General features: G+C 38.5%; 2 protein-coding genes and 1 pseudogene across 4 annotated transcripts; all 3 read left to right on the plus strand.

Moving 5' to 3' along the window:
- Positions 1-1,267: 1,267 nt before the first annotated feature.
- On the plus strand, positions 1,268-4,714 carry LOC122136435 (E3 ubiquitin-protein ligase TRIM35-like). 3 transcript variants are annotated; one of them, XM_042719473.1, is made up of 7 exons: positions 1,286-1,390; positions 1,645-1,888; positions 2,684-2,779; positions 2,960-3,190; positions 3,285-3,307; positions 3,385-3,506; positions 3,585-4,714. In XM_042719473.1, the coding sequence occupies exons 1-7, from the start codon at positions 1,314-1,316 to the stop codon at positions 4,067-4,069; spliced, it is 1,278 nt and encodes a 425-aa protein (XP_042575407.1). In that variant the 5' UTR covers positions 1,286-1,313; the 3' UTR covers positions 4,070-4,714. The 3 variants fall into 3 exon arrangements, with proteins under 3 accessions (XP_042575406.1, XP_042575408.1, XP_042575407.1); XM_042719472.1 differs by having other exon boundaries at positions 1,268-1,888; XM_042719474.1 differs by having other exon boundaries at positions 1,268-1,807.
- Positions 4,715-15,967: 11,253 nt separating this feature from the next.
- Positions 15,968-21,278, plus strand: LOC109102424 (annotated as a pseudogene).
- A 45-nt stretch (positions 21,279-21,323) lies between these two features.
- LOC122134189 (tripartite motif-containing protein 16-like protein) lies at positions 21,324-21,866 on the plus strand (the record flags this gene model as incomplete). The annotated part of the gene is made up of 1 exon (XM_042721115.1): positions 21,324-21,866. A coding segment is annotated over one exon (534 nt), but the record flags the coding sequence as incomplete, so codon positions are not given.
- Positions 21,867-26,079: the final 4,213 nt, after the last annotated feature.

A 26,079-nucleotide genomic window follows, 5' to 3' on the forward strand; every position in this document is an offset into this window, starting at 1 on the left:
CAAAGAAAGCTTTTCCAGAAGTGGTCTGGCTTTTTAATAAGGTTTTTTTTTTTTTTTTCCAAAGAAAGCTGGCAAACCTGGCCTTGTTTGCACCTTGTGGCGAACCCTCTGTATTTGCTCTGGTGAAGTCTTCTCTTGATTGTAGACTTTGACAGTGACCCGTCTACCTCCTGGAGAGTGTTCTTCTCTTGGCTGGATGTTGTGAAAGGGTTTTTCTTTACCATGGAGAGGATCCTCCGATCATCCCCACTGTTGTCCTCCGTGGACCTCCAGGCCTTTAGATGTTGCTGAACTCACTAGTGCATACTTTTTTTCTCAGAATGTACCAAAAAAATGTTGATTTGGCCACTCCTATTTTTTTTTCTGTTTTGGTACAAAACTTTTTTTTTTTTTGAAGCCTAACAATTGTCTGTTTCACTTGTTTTGAGAGATCCTTTGACCACATGATGTGATTCACAGCAACAGCTTCCAAATGCGACTGGCACACTTAAAATCAACTCCAGACCTTTTACCTGCTCAACTGATGAAGAAATAACAAAGGCATAGCCCACATCTGTCCATGAAACAGCTTTTGAGTCAATTGTCCAATTACTAATGATCCCTTGAAAAAAGGAGGGGGGGGGGGGGTGTCTGGACATATTAAAGAGCTGTAATTCCTTAACCTTTCCTCCAATTTTGATGAGAATACCCTCAAATTAAAGCTTTAAGCCTATATTCATTATATAACTGTAACTTGAATATGTTTTGGTCAGCAGCTAAAATAATACAAACTGTGCCTGTGTCCAAATATAAATAAACCTATAGTTATATCTGTAAATCTAACTCTCTAAAGCTTATTCACACCACCAGTGACACAGCATTCTTTAGACAATTCAGTCACAAATTATATATATAGTCTTCTTGTTGTTAGCAATAAGATTAAGATAGAAGTCACTATCATTTGACTAGTTTTCTCATTGTAAGAAGTAACATTCTGCTGTTGGAGAACTTTTTTATATAAACTACAGCAGAATTGTAAGTGCATTAAATCATTAACCAGATAACCAACGCCTGTTCTGTTGCCAACAGTCACTGTACCAGAAGTAAACAGTTCTCTGTTGAAATGAATAGGATCTTATCTCTTTGTCACTGCATGTTACTGATTACACAGAACTGAAGCAGCAGAACTGACTCTGTCCATCCATTCATATTCTATTCAAATCATGCAGCAAAGGGTCAAAGAGCATAAGATACAAACAGACAAGATAATAAAAATGCAGAAACTCTTACAACACTTACCAGGAAGAGACTGTTTGATTATTTCTCTATCTGTTATGCTGCCTCCTTTCTGTATCTCCTGGGGGAAAAATAAAAAAGGAAACAGTGAGTGGAGAATAGAACTTTCGAAATGGTTAGTTTCTGAATAGACAGCAGCTTTTGTGGTTTTCATGCATGGTTATGTTTTGAGAAGAGGTTTAAACAAGTGGATCTCTTGACAACAGTGAAAATGGCTTCACTAAATGTATCCACAGAAGAACTTTCTTGTGCCGTGTGCTGTGAAATCTTCAAGGATCCTGTTATTTTATCATGTAGTCACAGTGTCTGTAAAGAGTGTCTACTACAGTTCTGGAGAATCAAAGAAACTCAGGAGTGTCCTCTCTGCAGGAAAAGAAGCTCAAGAGATGATCCTCCATATAATCTTGCTTTGAAAAACCTTTGTGAGCCGTTACGGAGGCAGAGAAATGAGAGGTGTTCATCAGGATCTGAGGAGATCTGTAGTTTACACGGTGAGAAACTCAAACTCTTCTGTCTGGAGGACAAACAGCCGGTGTGTTTAGTGTGCAGAGATTCACAGAAATACATCAATCACACATTCAGACCCATTAATGAAGTAGTTTCTTCTTACAAGGTAGGACAGTATAATGATTTTGATGGCTTTTGTGTTTGTATGTTTTTTTTTTTTTTTTTTTTTTTTTTTTTTGTTTTTGTTTTTTTTTGATTTTGTTCTGTTTTTGTACTGTAACCATAAAAAAAAAAAAAAAAAAAAAAAAAAAAAAAAAAAAATAATATATATATATATATATATATATATATATTTCAACACTGAATAACAAATATCAATCAAATTACAAGATCCAAAAATGTCTTTCCTTATCACTATTAGGCAGGAGATTAATTTTTTTTATAGCTTCATAACATGACGTGTCTGGACAAAGGTTCATTAACAAACTTCAACATTTATTTCACACATAAAAACACTAAAATATACAATAAACAATATAAAAACAAATAAATAATCAATCTCGTGTAACGCATTACCTCTCAATTGCAATTATGCTCTTGTCTTCCTTTGCTTTTTCACAAGCTTGTCCTTAATACATGAACACAAGTAGACTAGCACTGTAAGGAAATGGTTTAATTTTCCTCGTCAGATCAAAATTCAAATTTCAAAATCATTAAAATCTGGTTTAATGGCTAGTTGAGACAAACAAGGTTAGAAATTTTTGTCTACATAAATATAATAATAAAACGTTCATATGAATTCAATATACAAATCAATACTTTTAATTACATATAGCTTTAAAATGTAAACATACTAAATTAAAACAAAATAATAGAAATTAATATGGTGAATTGTCTGAAAATCACTTCCAAATTTCCCAGTAACTGATGTTTTAGAGATTTTCACTTTGTCAAATTGTAGGAGGAGCTCAATACAGCACTGAAGACCTTACAAGAGAAACTGACACACGGAGAGAAGATGAAAAAAGAGTGTGTGAAAACAGTTCAACACATCAAGGTGAGGAAACAGGATCAAGACTCAAATACCCAGCAATCTCAACACAGTTTATCATCATAGATATTGGACACACTTGGATCAAGAACCAAGAAAATCTAAATCATAAATTACTTCATGCTTTGTAAAGACATTCGTAGTGTGTTGACTGAGATGATTAAAGTGAATGTGGTTTGATTTCAGTCTCAAGCTGAGCACACAGAGCGTCAGATTAAACAGCAGTTTGAGAAGCTTCATCAGTTTCTCAGAGATGAAGAAGAAGCTACAATCACTGCACTGAGGGAGGAAGAGGAGCAGAAGAAGCAGATGATGAAGGAGAAGCTGGAGGAGATCAACAGACACATCTCAGCTCTTTCACAGACAATCAAAGACACGGAGGAGATGATGAGAGACAATGATGTCTGCTTTCTAAAGGTCTGATTTCAGATCACTGATTGATTGATTGATTGATTGATTGATTGATTGATTGATTGAGTTGTTGATGATAAATTGTGTGTTTGTTCTGCAGGAGTTTCCAGTCTCAATGGAAAGGTGAGTGATCTGCTGCTGTCTCTGGTCTCTCTGCTTCTGAAGTCAAAGGTCAGTTCTGATCCTGAATGTTCTTCCAGAGTCCAGATCTCATCACAGCCGGATCCACAGACACCTTCTGGAGCTCTGATTCATGTGCCACGTTACTTGGGCAACCTGCCCTTCAGAGTCTGGAAGAAGATGCAGGACATCATCCAAAACAGTGAGTCTGGAGAAGATCTGTGCTCTTACACATACACTGAAAATGTCATAAAAGCAACTGTTGATTGTGTCTCATCAGCTCCTGTGATTCTGGATCCAAACACTGCAAATCCAGATCTCATCGTGTCTGATGATCTGACCTGCGTAAGACACAGCTGGAAGAAACAACCTCTTCCTCATAATCCAGAGAGATTTGACTATTATTCCTGTGTTCTGGGTTCAGAGGGTTTTAACTCAGGAACACACTGCTGGGATGTGGAGATTAAAAAGAGCCGATGCTGGAATCTTGGAGTAACTACAGCATCAAACCAAAGGAAGGGACGTGATTTCTTTAGCGCTGATGTCTGGAGTGTGTGGTATGGATTATATGAACCATCTGGTTTTCCTGTTGAACAGGATCTTGAGCGTGTGAGAGTTGATCTGGACTATGACAGAGGAACAGTGTCATTCTCTGATCCTGTAACTAATACACATCTACACACATTCACAACCACCTTCACTGACACTGTCTTTCCTTTCTTCCGTTGTTATAGGTTTTCCCCTCTGAGGATCTTACCATTATAGTCAATAGCTGAAGTTAATATCAAGTCACTTAATTTCATAAACAATCTGCTCAGATATTTTCAGAGCTACTACAGTCAAGGAAAACCTGGAAATATCCAGTCATTTTTAAGCTGTGATAGCTGGGCCTGAAAAACACATGAAATTAAAAATAAAAAAAAAAAAAAAAAAGTGAAAAATCATGCATTTCTTTAATATTTAATATATCCATGTTGTTCCAGACATGCATGACTTGCTTTCTTCTGTGGAAAACAAAACTAGAAAGACATGGTGTGCTGTAATGCACGGAACCAAACACCACAGTGTTGTATGTGGGAAAGCCTGACACAGAGCTGAAATAAAAAAAGCTTGCGGTAGCAGATCACCCAGACCTCGGTACTTGTGATAGAGAGCTGGTGATGCTGATTGATGCAGGTTATTGCTGGCGTTTAGTGTCAGGTCAGGTAGAGAGAATAACAGATGCATTTGTAGCCATTCAGTGCAGGTCCAGTCGCAATGTTCAGTGTTTCTGACGCAGCAGTCATAAGTGAAAGTGAAAAAAGTGAAAGTGACGTGACATACAGCCAAGTATGGTGACCCATACTCAGAATTCGTGCTCTGCATTTAACCCATCCGAAGTGCACACACACAGCAGTGAACACACACACCATGAACACACACCCGGAGCAGTGGGCAGCCATTTATGCTGCGGTGCCCGGGGAGCAGTTGGTGGGTTCGAGTCTCACACCTCAGTCATGGTATTGCCGGTGTGGTTGTTATAAAAAAAAAGAAAAAAATAAAAAAAATGGATTAAAGTAAAAAGGGATAAATCCTATTTAATCTAATATATTCCTTGAATATTTGTTAAATTGTGTAAATGATATATATTGTCTTTGACGATTGATTTTGAATGTCTTGGTACATGATCGGTTGATTAGTTGATTAGTTTTGCCTTGTTAGTGAGTGTTCGCCTATGGGGGGGAGGGGCGCGCTGCTCAGTTAATACACAGCTTCAGAAGAAGACGCAGGAGCTCTGTCTCTTGTGTTTTTTCTTAACTGTTTATTTCCCCTCATCAGGTATGAAGTGTACATAAATGCATGTAAGTTATTGTCAACATGTTAACAGTAGTATGCAATGTGAATGTGATTGTTTACAGTGTTGTAAGAGTTGTTTCCGAGTGTTTGAGAATTGTCATTTCGGCTAGTTATGCTAATCGGAGACCATGGGGTTGTAACGATATGTTTGATAATGGAGTAATTAAGTAAATTAACTGTCAATTAGTGTGACAAGAAATGTCACAAAAATTTGAACATTATATATGTCTCTAACTGTTTTTTTTTTTTTTTAAGATGGTTTGTTTCATTACCATATATAAAATGTGTGAAACCGTAATTGTGTGAAAGCTGTATGTATTTTATATTTTTTTTCCCTTTCATATATAATGTAACGTGGATTACTTAATGCTATATTATTGTTAATTTTCACTGATTGCTATTTGTGATATGACAATGGTTATAAAAAGGAGATACTTCAATTTTTGTTAATTTAAAGTTAATACACAGCTTCAGAAGAAGACGCAGCAGCTCTGTCTCATGTGGTTTTTTCTTAACTGTTTATTTCCCCTCATCAGGCGGTGAGGGTGCTACATTTTGGAGGCCCCAGCGAGGATGAATGCAGTGCGAGTGTGCTTCCAGTGACGACAGCCCGCTTCCAGTGCCATTCAGCCTACTACTCAGCCCAGGTGACCAGTGGAGTGAAGACGTTCAGTGTCCATGTCGAGCTAGGAAGGAAAGTGCAAACAATCTGAGGTTGATCTTTGATACCAGGAGCGCTGCAGATTTCCAACCAGCTAAGAATATTTCTTCTATCACTTTGCACACATCTAAAGACTGAATAACCCATGGATCACCTAGAAGACTTGAAGCTTGAGGTGATAGGAGCATATGCCCTCTCAGAGGACCTCTCAAAGGACCATCTTCTTGAATTATGTGAGTTTCTAAGAATTGAGTGTGAAAATGCCATTAACCAAAGCCGTTCATTTCTTATTTCTGTGATTGTGAGACACATTGAGAGAGAGTCATTAGTGGAGCTAGAAGATGCTGGTATGTCAGAGCTTTTGTGTCTAAAAGATCAAATCAGTGAAATTCAGAGGGTTAATGAAAACAGTGATCCAGAAAAACACACAACACAGACCTCTAAGAGAGTGACTTTAGAACCAGTAGCAGAAACTACAGAGCAGGAAAAACTGCAAAAAGAAATTGACACACTACAATTAGCTCTGCAAAAGCTAATCGAGCAAAAACAAGGAGCAGCAAATCACACATACCAAAACACTGGTACCATACAGAACATAAACATACCACAAAGCCCTTATGCACTACAAAGCACAAACATACAGCAAGACACAAGTACATACCTGCATCCAGTGCCATCTCGACCAGTCATACTTCCTTGGAATAGAGAGTTCAAAATATCAGGACAAATCGGTGAGCCTGGACAAAAAGACAAACTCACCTTTTCAAGTTTTGCCCATCAAATTGAGCATGGACTGAGCAGGGGGGTTTCAGAACTTGTAATAGTGGATGCAGTAATCAGAGCAATAGCACCAGGCATGCAGCTGCGTAGCTATCTTGAAGGAAAACCGAATTTGAATCTAATTGTTGTAAGAAGTTTGCTTCGAGTTGGTTTAATATAATCTTACCCATTTTTTTATGTATTATGATTGTACATTATGATTAAATGTGTGCTTTTTGTGTATTAGGTTGTTCAAGAAGGTTTTCTTGATATTTGTGATGATTTGAGGCAAAAGATCCTGTTTGCTTCCCAGGAGGCAGAATCTAGTTTAAAATATGACCCGAACCTTGTTCAGAGCATGTTTCTCCACACTGTCCTTACTGGTTTACAAAATGATAGCATCAGAAGTGACCTGCAACCTTACCTGACGAGAACTGATGTGAGTGATGAACTTCTTTTGGACAAGGTCAATGTCGCTAGTGCAAACGAAACAGAGCGTCAAAACAAGAAGAAACTTCTATCCCAACAGCATCCCACCAAATTGAATCCTGTGCAAGTTAATGAAGTTGCTGTTGAAAAGAAAGGAAAGACAAAGTGTCACAAAAACACAGAGAAACTTGAACCTGACATTTTGAGTGAGTTAAAAGAAATGCAGTCTGACATGGCATTGTTGAAGGATCTCAGTATGGAGGTGTCTCAAATTAAAGAGTCCATACTCAGATCATGTCCACGCAGTGTCCCACCCATGTTAGGGATCAAACCAGCATGCAACCACATCAGTCTCCATACCCACCTCTACGTTATCTGCAGCCCTACGACAGAAGAAGGGTAACATTCCAAAGGCAACTGTGGCTCCCTGCACAACGCTACCACCCTCCTCCAGTCCATTTGTGGAAATGTTTGGCATGTCAGCAAAGTGGATTGGATGTGTGCTGTACTCATTGTTATAGATGTGGCAGTAGCGACCATTTTTTGACAGGTTGCAGAGAACGAGGGCCAATGAAGTACAAAGACCAGTCGTTAAACGAGACGGGGTCACAACCGCAGGACAGGGAGTGACCAGCTGTACATTGAAGTCCCCACAAAGCTGTGCACACTGTGGTGTTATGAATCCTGGCCTCATCTTGTGGCAATGTGCTGCCTGTAAGCAAACACTGTATTGCTCCAAAGCTTGTCAAGCTAATCACTGGACAGAACATAAGAAACAATGCAAACAATTTTGCAATGTTAATATAAATTCTGCCATGCTTGAAAGGAAACCAAAAGCAAAAAGGTCTATTTGTACTGCTTTCGTAGGGAAGCAGTGTCTTGTACCATGTTACATTCAAGGCCAGCTTGTTGATGCATTATGGGATACATCCTTAAGTGTGTATAGAGGATTGTGTGTGGTGGATTGAGTGTTTAAAATGTGTGATTGTGAGGGATGTGACAGAGGTCATTGATGCACCTGAAGGCCTCCGTCTCGTGGCGGTCAACGGACAGGATATACCTTACATGGGGTGGATAGAAGTGACTTTTGGTTTGACATTAAATGAAAAGGAAGTGAAAAAACTCATCATACCTGTGTTGGTGATGAAGGGCAGGTAGCTTTGTCATCCTATTATCGGATAAAACGTGATTGAGCTAATGCTAAATGACAATGAATTATTCCTGCCAGCCACCAATAAATTTCTGAGAACAGTTCCCCCTAGTATGGAAATAGAGAAGGAGCATGCTTTTGTTGATCGAATTCATGCAGAAATCCCATGCAAATATCTTGTCAAAACGACAAAGGAAAATGTTCAGGTGCCGAAACACACATCGGTACAAATTGAATGCAGAGTGCAGTCTCACCGACCAAAGGAAGACATATTGCTTATCTTTGAGCCTGACGTTAACCCACAATGGACCGAGGGGTTAGAATTCTGCGAGACAATAGTGACCCTGCAGAAGCATACTTCTCCACACATAATCATCAGTGTACAAAGTCCCACAGATCATGACCTAATGTTAGTGGGCAAGACGGTCATAGGGACAGTACAACCAGTACAGTCTGTGTATCCAACAGCTGCTTTTGAGAATCATGGCTTACCTTCTCTGAGGATCAGTCAAATAAAAACTGAAGCCAGCCATGCCTCTGACACCACATGGTTTCCGCCCGTCAACTTGAGCCATCTCGGTGAGCCTGAAAAACAAGTTGTTCAACAAATGTTAAAAAAGGAAGCAGCTTCATTTTCCAAATCTGAGACTGACATAGGTTGCATTGAGAGGCTGCAACTAGCCATCTCACTGAAAGACACTACTCCTGTTGCACGTACATATCAGTCAGTACCTAAACCCCTCTACCAAAAAAATGAAAGACTTTCTACATGATCTCATTGCACAAGGATGGATACAAAAATCAAACCCCACCATACGCTTCACTGTAGTATGTGTCCAGAAAAAGGATGGCACCTTACGCCTGTGTATTGATTATAGAGAATTGAACCGGAAAACAAATCCTGATAGACAGCCCATCCCCCGTGTACAAGACATAATGGACAGTCTGGGAGGGAACTCTTGGTTTTTACTTCTGGACCAAGGAAAAACATATCAAGGCTTCATAGTCAAGGAAAGTAGACCATTAACAGCCTTTGTAACACCGTGGGGCTTGTATGAGTGGCTCCGGGTACCTTTCGGTCTGATGAATGCTCCTTCAGATTTTCAGCGCTGCATGGAGGAATGCCTGGATGAGCTAAGGGATATTCGTTCTGATTTTTGGTACTTCATGTTTTAATGACTGGATGGGGTAATGGATGGTTTATGTGTTGGTTATTTTGTTGACACCTTAGTGAGATGATGAAGTGCACCTTAGTCTTAAATATCTGGATGACACCTTAGTCTTCAGCAAAACCTTTGAAAATCATGTAGAGGATGTGAGAGCAGTCATGGGCCTGCAAAGCTACTATCAGCAGTATATAAAAGATTTCTCAAGGATCGCGGGACCTTTGTATGACCTGCTGAAACAAACTGAGACTAACAAAGAGGAGTGTAGAGAGACAAGGAATCAAAAGTGGAAAGGTAAGAATGGGGGATTGCCCTCTCAAATGATTTAGCTCCCCCTTCTCACAGCCATTCGTACTTCAACTGACGCCAGGGATTGTGTTTTGTATCAGACAGAGGGAAAGCTTAGAGAGACTTACTGGAGCTACAGAAAAGACTCAGACAAGACTGCCCTAAAGTGGGCTGTCACCGAAAGAGATACTGGATGGACTGATAGGACTGATGGCATTTACTGTGTATAGTGATAATTATCCGCTAACCTATGTCTTGACCAGTGCAAAGCTAAATGCGGCGGGATATAGATGGGTGGCAGAACTTTTTGTGAAACCGGATTTTCATTTTAACATCAAATACAGGCCAGGCAAAGAAAATGTGGACACAGACACCCTATCTAGAATGCCCCTGGATATTGAGACAATAATGAAAGAATGCACAGAAGAATTACCATCTGACTGTGTCGAAGCAACCATCCAGTCGGTAGAGGCACCATATGCCAACCTCTCCTGGATTGCAATGATTTCTCCTGATGACACCCTGACATCCGAGCATGTATGTGAGCCATTGTCTGTGGATGAGATCAGACAAGCACAGTGCAATGATGACCACATTGGACCCATTTTACAGTTTAAGATGTCTGACAGGAAGCCAACGAGACATATGTTTAAAACTTTGAGTGAACAAAGTAAATGCTTACTGCGTAGTTGGGACAAATTATCCTGGGAGACAATGGTATCCTCCATAGAAAAATGAACACCCAGACACAGCTAGTCTTACCTGCGAAGTACAAGCAACATGTGTTGAAAGAATTACATGACAACATGGGACATCAAGGCCTAGATCGGACAATGTCCTTGATCAGAGAAAGGTTCTATTGGCCAAAAATGCACTATGATGTTGATCATTATGTGACCAAAAGTTGTGCTTGCCTGAAACAAAAGAAACCATGTAAGGAGACCAGAGCACCTCTCCAAAATATTGTCACTACTCACCCATTCGAACTGGTTTCAATTGATTTCTTACATTTGGATAAGTGTAAGGGGGGGTATGATTATATATTGATCATAGTTGATCACGAGATTCGTGCAAGCATATGCCACCACTTCTAAGACTGCCAAAACAGTTGTTGATCGGTTATTTAATGACTATGCTCTCAGATTTGGGTTTCCTCAAAGGATCCATCATGATCAGGGAGCAGAGTTTGAAAACCAGCTGGTTGCACAGTTGAAGAAGAGCTGTGGTGTTTTGGGATCGAGGACCACCCTGTATCACCCCTAAGGAAATAGTCAGGTTGAACGTTTCAATCGAACGTTACTCCAGATGTTGAAGACCTTGACTGAAAAGCAGAAAACCAACTAGAAAGAGTCACTAAGCAAACTTATCTTTGCGTACAACAGCACACGATGTGAAGTAACAGGATTTTCACAATTTTACTTACTGTTTGGAAGGTCCCCAAGGTTACCTGTGGATTTGCTGTTTGGCTTGACCTCAGGGACAGGAACTATGGACTACAAGGAGTATGTAAGGAGATGGAAGCAAGAAATGCAAGAAGCTTTTGAAATTACCAGACCGACTGCGAAGAAGTCAGCAGAAAGAAATAAGAAGAATTATGATGGGAAGGTAAGGAGTTCCATATTGTTTCCTGGAGATTGTGTCCTAGTGCGAAACTTGACACCAAGAGGTGGGACTGGGAAACTTCGCAGTCACTGGGAAGATGTGGTACACACAGTAGTGCGTCAAGTGGGAGAAGAAGGTCCGATTTATGAAGTGAAACCGGAACAAAGAAAGGGAAGATCCCGTGTTCTTCACCGTAATCTCTTATTGCCTTGTGATTACCTACCATTGGAGGTTGAACTCAGGAAGGCGTCAAAGACAAAGAAAACAGTGAACGAACCAAGGCTAGAAGACCAAGAAGAGCCTAGTCCAGAAGAAGGGGAGAATGAAGACGATGATTACTACTACTTACCTGGGGTCCAATAACAGCAACCTGTGGAAGAAAACAGCGGGTTAGATAACATATACTTACCTGATGTCCAGCCCAGCGAACCTGAAGAGGAAAGAAGAGAAGTTTATCAAGAGATGACGAATGAATATGAAACAACAGTCCAAATGGAAAATGAAGGCTTATCTCAACAGGAAGTAGATGCAATGAATGCGGAACAACCTGAAGTAGAACCTGATGATATGGCAGATGCTCATGTAACTCCAAATGAAAGGAACAGAGAGGGAGAACAGGGGTACAGATGGCCTAGGAGAGAAAGGAGACCACCAAAGACGTTTACCTATGACTACCTTGGCACTCCGGCATGCGATAGAGTAGAGCATTTAAACCCAGGAACATTTCAGCCTATTCAATATGGGATGCAGAACTTGACCCAATGGACTCCCCCAGTACCACCATATCAGCCAGTATATTTATACACATATAAAGATTTATATGCATACTGAAGAGAATGGATTAAAAGGTGAAAAGGAAGTGTCCATAAGGAAGACATGAGACTATGCATTTCCCAAAATAGATCTTTATTGATGAACTGTAGATACAATAACACACGGTACATATACAATGTAGAATATTTAGATAACAAAACTAAAAAAAAAAAAGAAGGAGGGTGTAATGTCGGGACGACATTTATTTTTGAAGGGGAGAGTTTGTTTTTTTTAAGGTGTGGTGGTTTTAAAAAAATGGATTGAAGTAAAAATGGATTAATGTTATTAGGTATAATTTATTTTTTGTATGATATATTCCTTGAATATTTGTTATATTTTGTATTTGACGATTGATTTTGAATGTCTTGGTACATGATCGGTTGATTAGTTTTGCCTTGTTAGTGAGTGTTCGCCTATGGGGGGGAGGGGCGTGCTGCTCACCTAATACACAGCTTCAGAAGAAGACGCAGCAGCTCTGTCTCTTGTGTTTTTTCTTAACTGTTTATTTCCCCTCATCAGGTATGAAGTGTACATAAATGCATTTAAGTTATTGTCAACATGTTAACAGTAGTATGCAATGTGAATGTGATTGTTTACGGTGTTGTAAGAGTTGTTTCCGAGTCAAGTCAAGTCAAGTCACCTTTATTTATATAGCGCTTTAAACAAAGAAGATTGCGTCAAAGCAACTGAACAACATTAATTAGGAAAACAGTGTGTCAATAATGCAAAATGACAGTTAAAGGCAGTTAATCATTGAATTCAGTGATGTCATCATGCAGCTCAGTTCAGTTTAAATAGTATCTGTGCAATAATTTACAATCAAGTCAGTGATATCGCTGTAAATGAAGTGTCCCCAACTAAGCAAGCCAGAGGCGACAGCGGCAAGGAACCAAAACTGCATCGGTGACAGAATGGAGAAAAAACCTTGGGAGAAACCAGGCTCAGTCGGGGGGCCAGTTCTCCTCTGACCAGACGAAACCAGCAGTTCAATTCCAGGCTGCAGCAAAGTCAGATTGTGCAGAAGAATCATCTGTTTCCTGTGGTCTTGTCCCGGTGGTCGTCTGAGACAAGGTCTTTACAGGGGATCTGTCTCTAGGGCTATAGTTGTCCTGGTCTCCGCTGTCTTTCAGGGCTGTAGAGGTCCTTTCTAGGTGCTGATCCACCATCTGGGCTGGATACATACTGGATCCGGTGACTGCAGTGACCCTCTGACTTGGAAACAGACTGGATCTGGTGGCTACAGTGACCTCGGAATAAGAGAGAAACAGACTAATATGAGCGTAGATGCCGAGTGTTTGAGAATTGTCATTTCGGCTAGTTATGCTAATCAGAGACCATGGTTTGATAATGGAGTAATTAAGTATACTGTCAATTAGTGTCACAAGAAATGTCACAAAAATTTGAACATTATATATGTCTCTAACTGTTTTATTTTTTAAGATACTTTGTTTCATTACCATATATAAAATGTATGAAACCGTAATTGTGTGAAAGCTGTATGTATTTTATATATTTTTTCCCTTTCATATATAATGTAACGTGGATTACTTAATGCTATATTATTGTTAATTTTCACTGATTGCTATTTGTGATATGACAATAGTTATAAAAAGGAGATATTCTATTTTTGCACTTGCTGTTCAATTTCATACACAGCTTTAGAAGAAGGCACAGCAGCTCTGTCTCTTGTGGTTTTTTTCTTAACTGTTTATTTCCCCTCATCAGGCGGTGAGGGTGCTACACCGGCACGAGACTCAAACCCACAACCTTAGGGTTAGAAATCAAACTCTCTAACCATTAGGCCACGACTTCCCCAAGTCATGCACATAAGAACAAATGAATGAAGACATGCTGATCTCAGAGAGTGTGTCGCAAAATCACCTTCAGTGCAGGGACATTGGGGTGCGACACTAAAGCATGGTCACAGTGTTTGCTGCTTATTTGGTAACATTTTACAATGTGAAAGAATTGTTACTGTAAATTTAATAGCATTTATACAATCCTTAATACTTCCTTTTTTAATAGGAAGACATGTGTCAGACTGAATGAGAAAGCTTGAAAAAATATCCTGAATCCTGGAGGACCTAAAAAAGGTAGCTTAAAGTAGCTTGTGTTAAACGGATGTTAAAAAGAGTTTAGAAGTGACCTAGTGTAACGCAGAACACACTCTGAGTTAACTAATCTCTTCTGATGTATGTGTTTGTGTGGTTTGTGCTTCATGCGGTTTAAATAAGGGTGTTTCACACTTAAAAGGGTTAAAGGATTAGTTCACTTCCAAAATGAAAATTTTCCGATAATTTACTCACACCCATTTCAACCAAGATGTTCATATCTTTCTTTCTTCAGAAATTAAGGTTTTTGAGGAAAATATCCCAGGATTTTTCTCCCTATAGTGGACTTCAATGGGGATCAACAAGTTGAAGGTCCAAATTGCAGTTTCAATGTAGCTTCAAAGGGCTCTACACGATCCCAGCCGAGGAATAAGGGGCTTATCTAGTGAATGTTTGCTTTGATCTGCACGTAAACAATGCATGTGTGTGGTGCTGTTGAGGCAGAACATGCATGCAGAAAGCATGTGCATGCGTCGTAGTACTCTCTAAAGTGGTGCTAGGGTGACTCGGAGGAGAAGAATTGTTGGATAAATCAATGTGATGTATTGCATCAAAGTACTGTGAGAGCGATTTGAGTCATAGAAATATAAAATACATAGATGCCCCATTTGGCCACTGGATTGTATGTCAATGGCCCCACCATACTGGCCTGGGCAACTTGCTGTAACTCTCATTAATGGACTGAAAAAAGATGCTTTCCTCTGAGCTTGGAAGATGACTACTTTGAGGTTTCACAAAATGTCACACAATCCAAACCAGATTTCGGGGAATTACTTTTAAAATTTAAGTCTGAACTATTTGCTCATTATGACATTATTTTGACATCTAGTTGGCCACTAAAGTAATAATATAAAGTTTACATGATTCTTGTGAAGTCTGAGATTATAATTTTATAATATAAGTTTATATTGTGAACTAATCTATATTGCAAACAAGTCTTCTGTGAAATATAGACAATAAGAATTACTTTTGGAATGGATTACTTTTAAGATGGATGGATGGATGCACTTTTTTTGGGCTTCAAAATTGTGAGCACCATTCACTACCATTATACATTATACAAGACATCAAACTTGCAAGGAGTCCGGAGACTAGCAAGGCATCCAGGTAAGTGATCTTGAAATGAGATCAACGAGACTAGACAGTGCAATGAGTGGATCGAGTATAAACACATTACCATGTTTATAGAACAAACTTGTTTGTGTTTATAGTGCATACTTCTGTTTTACCGGAACATTGTGTTCATAGTTTCTCTTCCTTTGTTTCAGATCTCATCCAACCACATTCCTAAACATAAACTTTCCAGTGCTTGTTATACTTTATATAAAAATGGAAGATTATTTAGATTATTTTAAGATAATTTTTCCACATAGTGCTTGTTTGTGTTGAAAAATATTAATCATTATAGAAATTCAATCATAATTAATAATAGCATGATAAACTGAATATGTCACTCAGCTTCTGTATTTGGATATATAGCATTTTTAAATGTTCACTATTTGATTCCATGTATTGATATAGTTGATATTTTCTATATACATGATGAATTACTTTAGTGGACATCAGTGAGTCTCTCTCATGTTTGCCACAGTCTCAATCATGATTCAGTTATGATATTGTGCCATAGCATAATTTATATTATTGTGTGGTGTAGTTTGTGATGCTAGTACTTTTAGAACTAAATAAAGTAGAATGCATAGTTCATTATCAGTTCACTGTATTTTAAACCACTTTGTCATCTAAACAGTGTAGTCATTAAACAGAAAGTTACAGTAAATCATACCCTGCAGAAAAACCTGTTTCTCAGGTATGTAATCGGGAAGATATATAAACCCTTTCCCTTAAAAGAAGGAACTCAACTGTTGAGCTCCACTGCATATCATCTCTCTGTCTGTGTTCATATACAGTGAAATGGCAGAAGCCAGTATCTCATGGGCTGAGGATCAGTTCTGCTGTCCAGTGTGTCTGGATCTGCTGAAGGATCCAGTGACGATTCCCTGTGGACACAGTTACTGTATGAGATGCATCACAGATTACTGGGACCAGGAGGACTGGAAAGGAATCTACAGATGTCCTCAGTGCAGAAAAACCTTCACACCAAGACCTGTTTTGGGTAAGAATGTGGTGTTTGCTGAGATGGTGGAGAAACTCAAGACAATGAGACTCCAATCTGCTCCTGTTCCTGCTACTCCTGCTGCTCCTGCAGTTCATCGCACTGGATCTGGAGATGTTCAGTGCGACTCCTGCACTGGAATTAAACAGAAAGCAGTGAAATCCTGTCTGGAGTGTCGAAGCTCTTACTGTTAAAATCATCTTGAACAGCATGAGAGTCTCTTCAGAGGTAATAAACACAATCTGATGGATGCCACTGGACAACTGCAGGACATGATCTGCCCTCTACATGATAAAATGCTGGAGATTTACTGTCGTACTGACCAGCGATGTATCTGTATGTTGTGTTTGGTGGACAAACACAAAAATCATGACACTGTATCAACTGGAGAGGCAAGAGCAGAGAAACAGGTACTGCTCCATCCTGGATCTCTTAAGTGACAGTTAATGTTGTTTCTCTCTTCATTTGGTATATCATTTTTCTCTCAATCAGGGAAACTGATTGTGTTTTAGAAAGGTAGACATTGTGTTTTTGATCGAATAAAGTCAGACTTAAGTGACTAACAAGAGACATGTTTACAAAAACATTTATTAGATTTATAAATATATCTGTTTTCTGCAGAGACATTTTGAAGAAACACAGAGAAACATCCAGAAAACTATCCAGCAGAGAAAGATAGATCTTAAGCGGATGAGAGAGGCTGTGGAGTCTCATAAGGTGAGTTTGGATAAGTTTAAGAAGTCTCCTTCACACTCCTAAAAATAAAGGTGCCAGGAAGAAACAATAGGTACTTTCGCACCGGAGGAAGCTTTTAATAGTTTCTAGAACTATTGGCGGAATTTAACGCTTTTTGGTGTGTTCGTACCACAGGAACTAGTAATGTATTGTTTCAATTGTGTAAATTGTGTGTTTACTTTCCATTTCCGTTTTCACGAAACCTACAACACACAACAAAAACAGCTTCAAACACAGCATCCTCCATTCACTGGTTTTTGATGTTTGTAAATGCCGCGAATAAAGATGTCGCTGTTGGACGCTTCACAGTTTCTGTGGTGCGAATGCAACCAGGAAAATGGCCAGAGGGAGAAACTGGTTCTCTAGGAACGACCCTGCTGGCTTCCTAGAACTTAGTTCCTAGAACTATGTGGTGCAAAAACATCTAATGCTGTAGAAGAACTTTTGATTCCCTGAAGAATCTTTCAGTGAAAGGCTTATTAAATTTTTTTTATACCAACTGCACAAGAATGATGGCAGGACTAACCATCTGACCTAAAAATAAAGTATTAGAGTAAACCACATCTTAATAAAACAAAATGCACTGTAAATTTCTAAACTTAAGCTAGAACATGAAAACACAGGGGTGATGTTTGCACTGCGCTGTCAGTCAATGAAACTGGAATAAAGAGGGTGGCTAAAGAAAATAGTTTGTGAAAAGGGCTGCATTGTGGTCTTGTCTTAGTGTAGGTGCAGGTCCACCATCTAATCTGGATATGGCCCAGATCTGGTTGACTGTGGTAAACTTGTGTTAATTTCTTGTGCTAATATTAGCATAAGTGCCATTCTTCTAACAATACTTCACATTGAATGTGGGAAATGTTCACAGTTCATTTAACCTACTTCATGCAGCCTAACATACCTTTAACAGATTTAAATTGAAATTTATAGAAATGTTATAGTGTGTATGCCAGAGATGAGATGAGAGTTTTCGGCGCTAGATAGGAAAAGGATCTACCGCCCACAGTTCACATTTCATTTTATAGTGCTTATTACAATACACATCATTTCAAAGACGCTATGCATAAAATTATTTTGATACTGTTGGTTTTGATATTGTACATATTATCAAGTGGCCAGAATTTTGAGACCACAATAGATGTGAACTACTATGAAGATATGCTATGTGCTGTGTTTTTCTCCAATAATTAAAGCTTCTATTATTTTAGAATTTAGTTGTAGGAAAGTACTAGTCATCCAATTTTTTATATGAACTATTTCATTCCATTAGTCATTGGAATTTGTATGTTTCATCAGGGAGCAAAGAAATATAGAGCTAAATACAGATGTTTCTTAATGATATCCCCTAAGGGTAGCATATACAGGGTGAAAAACAATTATCCTAGTACTGAGCCTTGCAGTACTCCTCATTTTACTTAATTTGATGATATTGTTAATATGTTTTGTATGTTTTGTATTTTGATATATTTTTATGTAATTTTTTTAATTTTTTAAAGAACCTTTTACACAATAGGCAAGTTCTTCACCCTACACTCTAATGATGAACTATTTAAGAACCTTTATTTTTAAGAGTTTTTTTCAAGACTGGAGCTCGATGTCTCTGTGAGGTACCATTAAGATCTGATTGTATTGTTTGTCCTATAACAGCGCTCTGCACAGACAGCAGTGGAGGACAGTGAGAGGATTTTCACTGAGCTCATTTGCTCCATTGAGAAACGTCGCACTGAGGTGAAGCAGCTGATCAGAGATCAGGAACAAGCTGCAGTGAAACAAGCTGAACAAAGACTGGCTCGACTGGAGCTGGAGCTTGATGATCTGAGGTGGAAAGAGACTGAACTGAAACAGCTTTCAAACACAGATGATCATATTCATTTCCTCCAGGTAACAGAGACCTTATTAAAGGGTTAGTTGCTTGATGATGTGAGTTTGAAAGAGTGTTTATCTTATCATCAAGCAATCCATCTTAGGTGTTATTTTATTTTTTTATTTAAGATCCAAGACCAATTGTCCTGGCTCTTTTAAGCTCTGTGTTTGTTGTGGTGGGGTGGTTTTTTTTTAAAAGTTCAAAAAACATTTTATTTTGTGTGTGTGTATATATTATTATATGTGTCTGATGTGTCTGGGGGGTGTGTGTGGGGGTCTCCTGTAGCAAATCCATTTGTTGTTTTGTTTTTTTCAGAAAAAAAAAAATCCATATTTCAAACGTAATAAGCACTTTTCTATCACTTCTGCTAACTGTCATACACGGTAGCAGTTCCGGCGGATGACGTAGGACGTTGGCATTGCGTGAATAGTGACGAATGCGGAGAGAGAACAATTAGTCATTAATAAGGAGCACAAAACGAGTATTTGTAAAGAAAAAATGTTGGAGGATTTTGATATAAGCCAAGAGGAGCCTTGTGAGACAAACTCGTGAGACTAGCATATCTCAGAGGCATGCGCACGATGCATACGTCCTACATCCGCCGGAACGCTTCCACATACGACAGTCAGCAGAAGTGAGAGAAAAATGTTTATTAAGTTTGGAATATGGATATTTTTCTTACAAAAACGCATGGATTCACTACAGGAGGCCTTTATTCATGCCCCGGAGCCGTGTGAGGCACGTTTTATTATGGATGCGCGCACTTTATTTAACTTGTTTTGGACTGTAAAAACAGAAACCCCTGCCCACTACAAAGATAGAGCTTAGAAGAGACAGGACAATTTTTAATATAACTCCTATTGGATTTGTCTGAAAAAAGAAAGTGACATACACCTAGGATGACTTGAGGGTGAGTAAAACACAGGCTAATTTTCATTTTTGGGTGAACTAACCCTTTAAACATAGGACTGAAGACTACAGGCTTCTCTAATTGCACAGAGGTAATGTTTTTGTGTTTGTGTCTACAGAGCTGCCCATCTGTCTCTCTCTCTGGATCTACAGACAGCTTCACTGTCAGTTCTCGTCCCAATTTTGATGAGTTTGTGAAGTCTGTCTCTCAGCTCAGAGATAAACTGCAGCAGTTCTGCACAGATGAAATAGAAAGGTTATCTAAAACAGGTAATAATGTTTTACTCTCAGAAAAGAGTTGAGCACTGTTCATTAAATATAAAATGGTAGTACCTTAATTCTTGACTTGGGAAATAAAGAGTTTGCACTGATGCACAGATGTTCTTTGGTGTTCATAGTGAAAACCGTCCAGGTCATTGTCCCGAGTCATCAGTTTACAACTAGGAAGGAGTTTCTACAATGTGAGTTACAATGAAAATACACACAAACACTTGTGATCACTGGGAGACTTTCTGTGCTAATTGATGATGATCTTACCAGGGGTTCATTCCAGAACCATATAAGGTCATTGGAGTGAGATGTAAACTGGCATTTTTGTTTTTTGGAAATATTATAGGCATAGACATGTGCCTTTCAGAATGGAACACAGCCATTAGATAGCAAGCAATTTCTGAGAAACACTGTTGAAAGTGGATTGGATTGAGCACCAAAACACATAGCTAGTCAGCAGTAACACTCATGATGGAGGAGGTGCCTGTGTTGCATAGCTAGCGTGTTTGTGAATTTGGGGGTGGAGTTATCAAAATAAGGACGCGATCCTTTGGTAGGGGCATTTTTGTTTTGATGATTTCAGATATCAACAGTGTTTTTTAGAAATCACTTACTGCACCTTAAGTGCATTCGATGACATGTGCCTATATGCAGACTGATCGACTTGAAGCAGTGCATGATGGTTAGAAACTTGAGACGTGGCGATGCCATGTCACTGTGTGCGACGTATTCCATAAAAGTACCGCAAGAGTGATTCGAGGTGTTTATTCCAGCCTGATCTCATGGGAAGGTGGCTAATTTGTACGAATTTGTACAAATTGATTTGCATATCAAATGTGCCACTCTCATTGGTGTGGCATTCGCAAACAGTATATTGCTTGTCACATATTTGGAATTTCATTTTACCCCTAAATGAATAACATACGCAAGCTTTGATGTGAAATGCTCTTATCTGTCCCATGAAAGAGTTCAGATTTATCTTTTGAATGAGATGTGACTGTGTTCATGGAGCAGGATTAAAATCAGTGGAGAATATTTTGCATAGATCTGTACAGTAATATTTGTTCTTCATCAATTTGCAAGATGAATAACATTTATTATCATGTAAAATAAGGAAATCAATGGGCTTTTTTATCTGAGTAATCAATCACTTCAGTCAGAGTCAGAGAGATTATAATTATTATGAAATGATGATACTAATGAAGAGACCCATTAATATGTTATATTATTGATGTAAAGTCATGAGTAATTATGTGTTTATCTCCATCAGATTCTTTTTGATTTTGTTTGATGAGTAATTATTTGTTTATTTCTATGAGATACGTCTGCCGTATCCTGATCATCCAGACAGATTTGATTCTTGGAGCATGGCGCTGTGTAGAGAGAGTGTGACTGGACGCTGTTACTGGGAGGTGGAGTGGGTTGGTGATGGGGGATCAGGAGTAGATATAGGAGTGACATATAAGAGCATCAGCAGGAAGGGAGGTGGTCCTGAGAGTGCAGTTGGACGTAACAATCAATCCTGGAGTTTGTTCTGCTCTCCAGACTACTGCTCATTCTGGCACAATAACATTGAGACTGTCCTTCCTGTAGTCAATATCTCCAATACAATAGGAGTGTATGTGGATCACAGCGCAGGGATTTTGTCCTTCTACAGTGTCTCTGATACAATGAGTCTCATCCACAGAGTCCAGACCACATTCACTCAGCCGCTCTGTGCTGTGTTTGGATTTGATAGACAGACAGCGGTGAAACTGTCTAGACGATTAAACAATCCAGATGTTTTACATATTCTTAATCCAGATATTCTACAGGCTTTGTTACTTCGCAGAATGATGATGTCATGAGGTGTATTTTCCACTTTTATGATATATGTGTTTTATATTTTTAAAGGTTTTTTATGTCTGTAGATTTGTTTGTATCTTTATATATTTTAATATTATGTCATTTCTCTTTTGCTGACTCAGTTTGTTTAAAAGAAATTGTTTAGTTTCTGCATTAGCCTATTGGAACATTGTGTGCATAGTTTTTTTCTAACCACAGTTAAAGACATCTCTAACATCTCGTCCAACAGGATTTGTCATTTTCTGAAAGCTTGATGCTTCTGCTACTTCTAAATCATTAGTATGAACATATATTTCAGATTTTTCAGGCTGTTTTTAGTGCACTATTATTTCTCATATGCTGTTGAAAAAATTATTTGGCATAATGGTTTCTTCTGATAGGATTTATTTATTATTTCTCATATGCTGTTGAAAAAATTATTTGGCATAATGGTTTCTTCTGATTAATTACTCACCCTTGTGTTCTTCTTTCAGCTGTAGGACCTTTGATCATCTTCGGAACACAATTTAAGATATTTTTGATGAAATCTGAGAGCCCTCTGACCGTCCCATAGGCAGTCTATACTGCATCATCACGAACATGTAGCGGTGCCGGCGTTAACGTTTTGACGTTGCCTCATTTACACTCAGGCCTAGTAGCGCCATATGCATGTGTGTACATATATATATATATATATATATACATATATATATAAATGTGTGTGTGTGTGTGTGTGTGTGTGTGTGTGACAACATCCCAGCTAATTGATTTTTTAAGAACATGTGTGTGTGTGTGTGTGTGTGTGTGTGTAATAATAAAAAAAAAATAATAATACACTTTTAAGGTTAGTATGATGTTCCTGAATCATTCTTTCAGCTAAATTTTGAATTAACTCAATATTCTACATCATAAAAATCTCCTCAAAAATGCAACTCATGGAGAACAATGTTATAGTGACATGATACAAAGCAAAATGACCACTACTCAGGTCCAGTCTACATAGCGTTAAAATAACACTGACCACTGTGTTGCTGTTAATTAGATAATTAAGTGTTTAGTTAAGTGCTGATTGAGCACTAAAAAAACAAATAAACAATGTGAACAGAAAGAGAGAAGGAACAACTACAGTCATGGCCAAAAGTTTTGGCGGTGACATAAATTTTGTGTTTTGCAAGGTTTGTTGCTTCAATGTCTGTACGCTAGCACTTTCAAATGAGATTAAGAACTGTGGAGTTGACTGGCCATGGACCCAAAATGTCAATAATGATCACCACTTCACTGTGACTCTTGCCCTGTGTCATGGTGTTCCATCATGCTGGGAAATGCATGCATCATCACCAGTTTGCTCCTGTGTTGTTGGGAGAAGTTGCTCTTGCAGGGTGTATTGATACCATTCTTTATTCATGGCAGTGTTTTGGGGCAGGACTGTGACAGAGCCCATTCGCTTGGATGAAAAGAAACCCCACACATGGATGGTCTCCGGAAGTTTTACACTGTCTGCATGACAGGTCTCATAGGAGCATTCACCTTTTCTTCTGTGGATAACTGATTTTCCAGACGTCCCGAATAGATGGAAGGCGCTAGCTAGCTTATCAGAAATAATGGCAGATAAAATTAATTAGCATATAAAAATACAGCTTGTACTTTATATATTACAAAGTCTTTTGAAGTAATGGAGTAAGTAGGCTATGCAGGCGTCCCGAATAAAGTGGAACGAAGAGGCGCAGTGGGATCACTTTCCTGCATGGGTTGCTGACCGCCATCAATGGCCTGATTCGACCAGGACACACGACTTGGGGGGCTTTTATATTTCTTAGAGGGGCCGAATTCGGCGGGGGGGGGGGGGGGGGGGGGGGGGTATATTATTTAGGTAGCACTTTACAGTAATTAACTAACACGTTAATAACTAATAACTAATCTAACCATATTGTAAAGTGTTACAATTATTTTTTATTAAATTATATATATATATGTTCACAAAAACATTGTTAAATTAAACAGATAGGAGTGAAAATGTTTGTGATTTGGGGTGTGAGTTAATACGAATAATAAGCAGTTTAATTAGATTGATTTTGCGTGGAGTGCGTTTGGACCAGGCTCGGTTGCAGAATCACATATGTGTCTCTGAAATTATTATCTTTTTCTATATAGTGTAGTAGTTAGTTTTGTCTTTTTGTTTAGTAGCCACTTGTGTGGCTTATTTTTCTGCGTGTCATACACAAGATATATTTTTTTTATTTTGCTTTGTACATGCGGCTTACGTGGCGGCCTGTCATGCATGAAAACTTCTTCTTCTCCAGCGGGGGCGGGCGGGTTCTTTTTTGGATGTCGAAAGGTTTTCGCTTGGATTACGCACACAATCACGATTTCACAAAGTTCCAAAATAAAAAAAAAAACGAACGTGACCACACGATTAAACTTTTTTTAATGTCTTTGTTAGAAAGAAGTTACGAGCGTGATAAAACTCAGCGCTGGACTAAAAAAAACAACAACGATGACTGGAGCGGAGAGTGCATGGATTCCAACCTAAGATCCTCTGATTGGCCATTGCGTTTTAGAAATCAACAAACCTGTCTGTGTTTGTTTGTTTTGTTTTTCATCTGTGAGAATGTGTTTTGTGATGTGTTTTGTATGTGGTTGTGTGTGTTGAACATCTTGTAACTGAAATCATATATGGTGGTGTTAGACTTCTCCATTTGTCTAGTAGACTCCAGTGATGTTCAGTAGTGTGTGTTTTTCAAAAGCATCATTAGCTAGCTTAACTGAAATCATATATGGTGGTGTTAGACTTCTCCATTTGTCTAGTCATCCCGGTTATTTTGGGTAAACTTCACCTTCACCTGCGAACCGCACCCTCAGATAAAGATCAGCCAATAAACTTCTTCTGGAGTGCTTTCATCTCCTCCTGAACTTCAGTATCACTGAGCATCCATGGGATGGTTTTCAAAGCATCATTAGCTAGCTTTCTCATTCTCCATTTGTCTAGTAGACTCCAGTGATGTTCAGTAGTGTGTTTTTTTTGGTGGATTGTTTGGTTTGATGTTTTGTGGTACAGCAGTGTCTCTGTTCTCTGCTCTCTGTCCTCATGAGAGCTGAGGTGCATTAGATCCTGCTACAGTTTCATTCTAGAGCTTCAGTGCAGCCAGACAAGTCACCTTTATTTATATAGAGTTTTTAACAATACAGATTGTGTCACAGCAGCTTTGCAGTATTAAGCATGAAATAGTGTGTACTAAAATATTTTTAATGGGAATAAACTGTTGTTCCATATTACAGTAGTTGCACTGTAGAATCACAGCTTTATGCATGCAAATCTAGCTGCCAGTTGTTTAATGTAAATTAACAGGTTTTTTTTTACAGTATGGTTCTTGTCATCTATCACCAGCCCGCAGTATCCCCAAGTAAAGCTATTAACTTTGCACCAGTAGTAGTCTTCTCCATGCTTCCCACACGTACTGTCATATTGACAATATCTACCCTGGAAGTTCCTTTCTTCCTGAGGTGAACAATACATATCCTGGCATTTTCCATCTTTATCAATACTCTTGCACTTGTACACGTACAAGTCATACTTGCAGTCGTCTATACACTTTGTTCCGAGATGAGTAAAGAAAGTTTTTCCAGCACTCGATGAACAGAAGAGGAGGAGCAAAACGAGAGAGGTGTGTAGATACTCCATTATTTCTGTGAAGAGGAGAAAAACAAGTGAAGAGTAAAAGGCAACATATTGTAATGTTTGGACTGATCAACAGTGTTGTGCAATAATGTGTTACTAGTAACATTAATAATATTACTTTCCCCAGTAACAAGTAGGGTAACTATTTACTAAGATATGAGGAAGAAAATATGAAAAAAAAAAATGTCTATTAGCACACGATTATAAACGATTATAAACACACTTAGCCTAATTATTATGAAAATACCATGATTGAATAATACAGATAAACTATACATTGTCACCAGTGCCGGCCCATAAAGTAATGAAAATGGGCCACAATTGTGTAAAAATTGTCATAGCAATTTGACAGGTGAAGAGAAAGCACATAAAATGACAATTTCAATATTTAAGCCCAAGTGTGTATTACAGTAAGTGTAGCACATTCAACTTACAGTACATATGTAAAAATATTTAAACTGATTTTTTATTTTTTTTAACTGCAGTGCAAGTGAGCTTGAGTAAATAGATAGGCCTATACATGAAACACAAATAAATAAAATGTAAATGAAGTATACAAAAACTAAATA

The sequence above is a fragment of the Cyprinus carpio genome, chromosome B3 (assembly GCF_018340385.1).
Source record: "Cyprinus carpio isolate SPL01 chromosome B3, ASM1834038v1, whole genome shotgun sequence".
NCBI classification, from domain to species: Eukaryota; Metazoa; Chordata; class Actinopteri; order Cypriniformes; family Cyprinidae; genus Cyprinus; species Cyprinus carpio.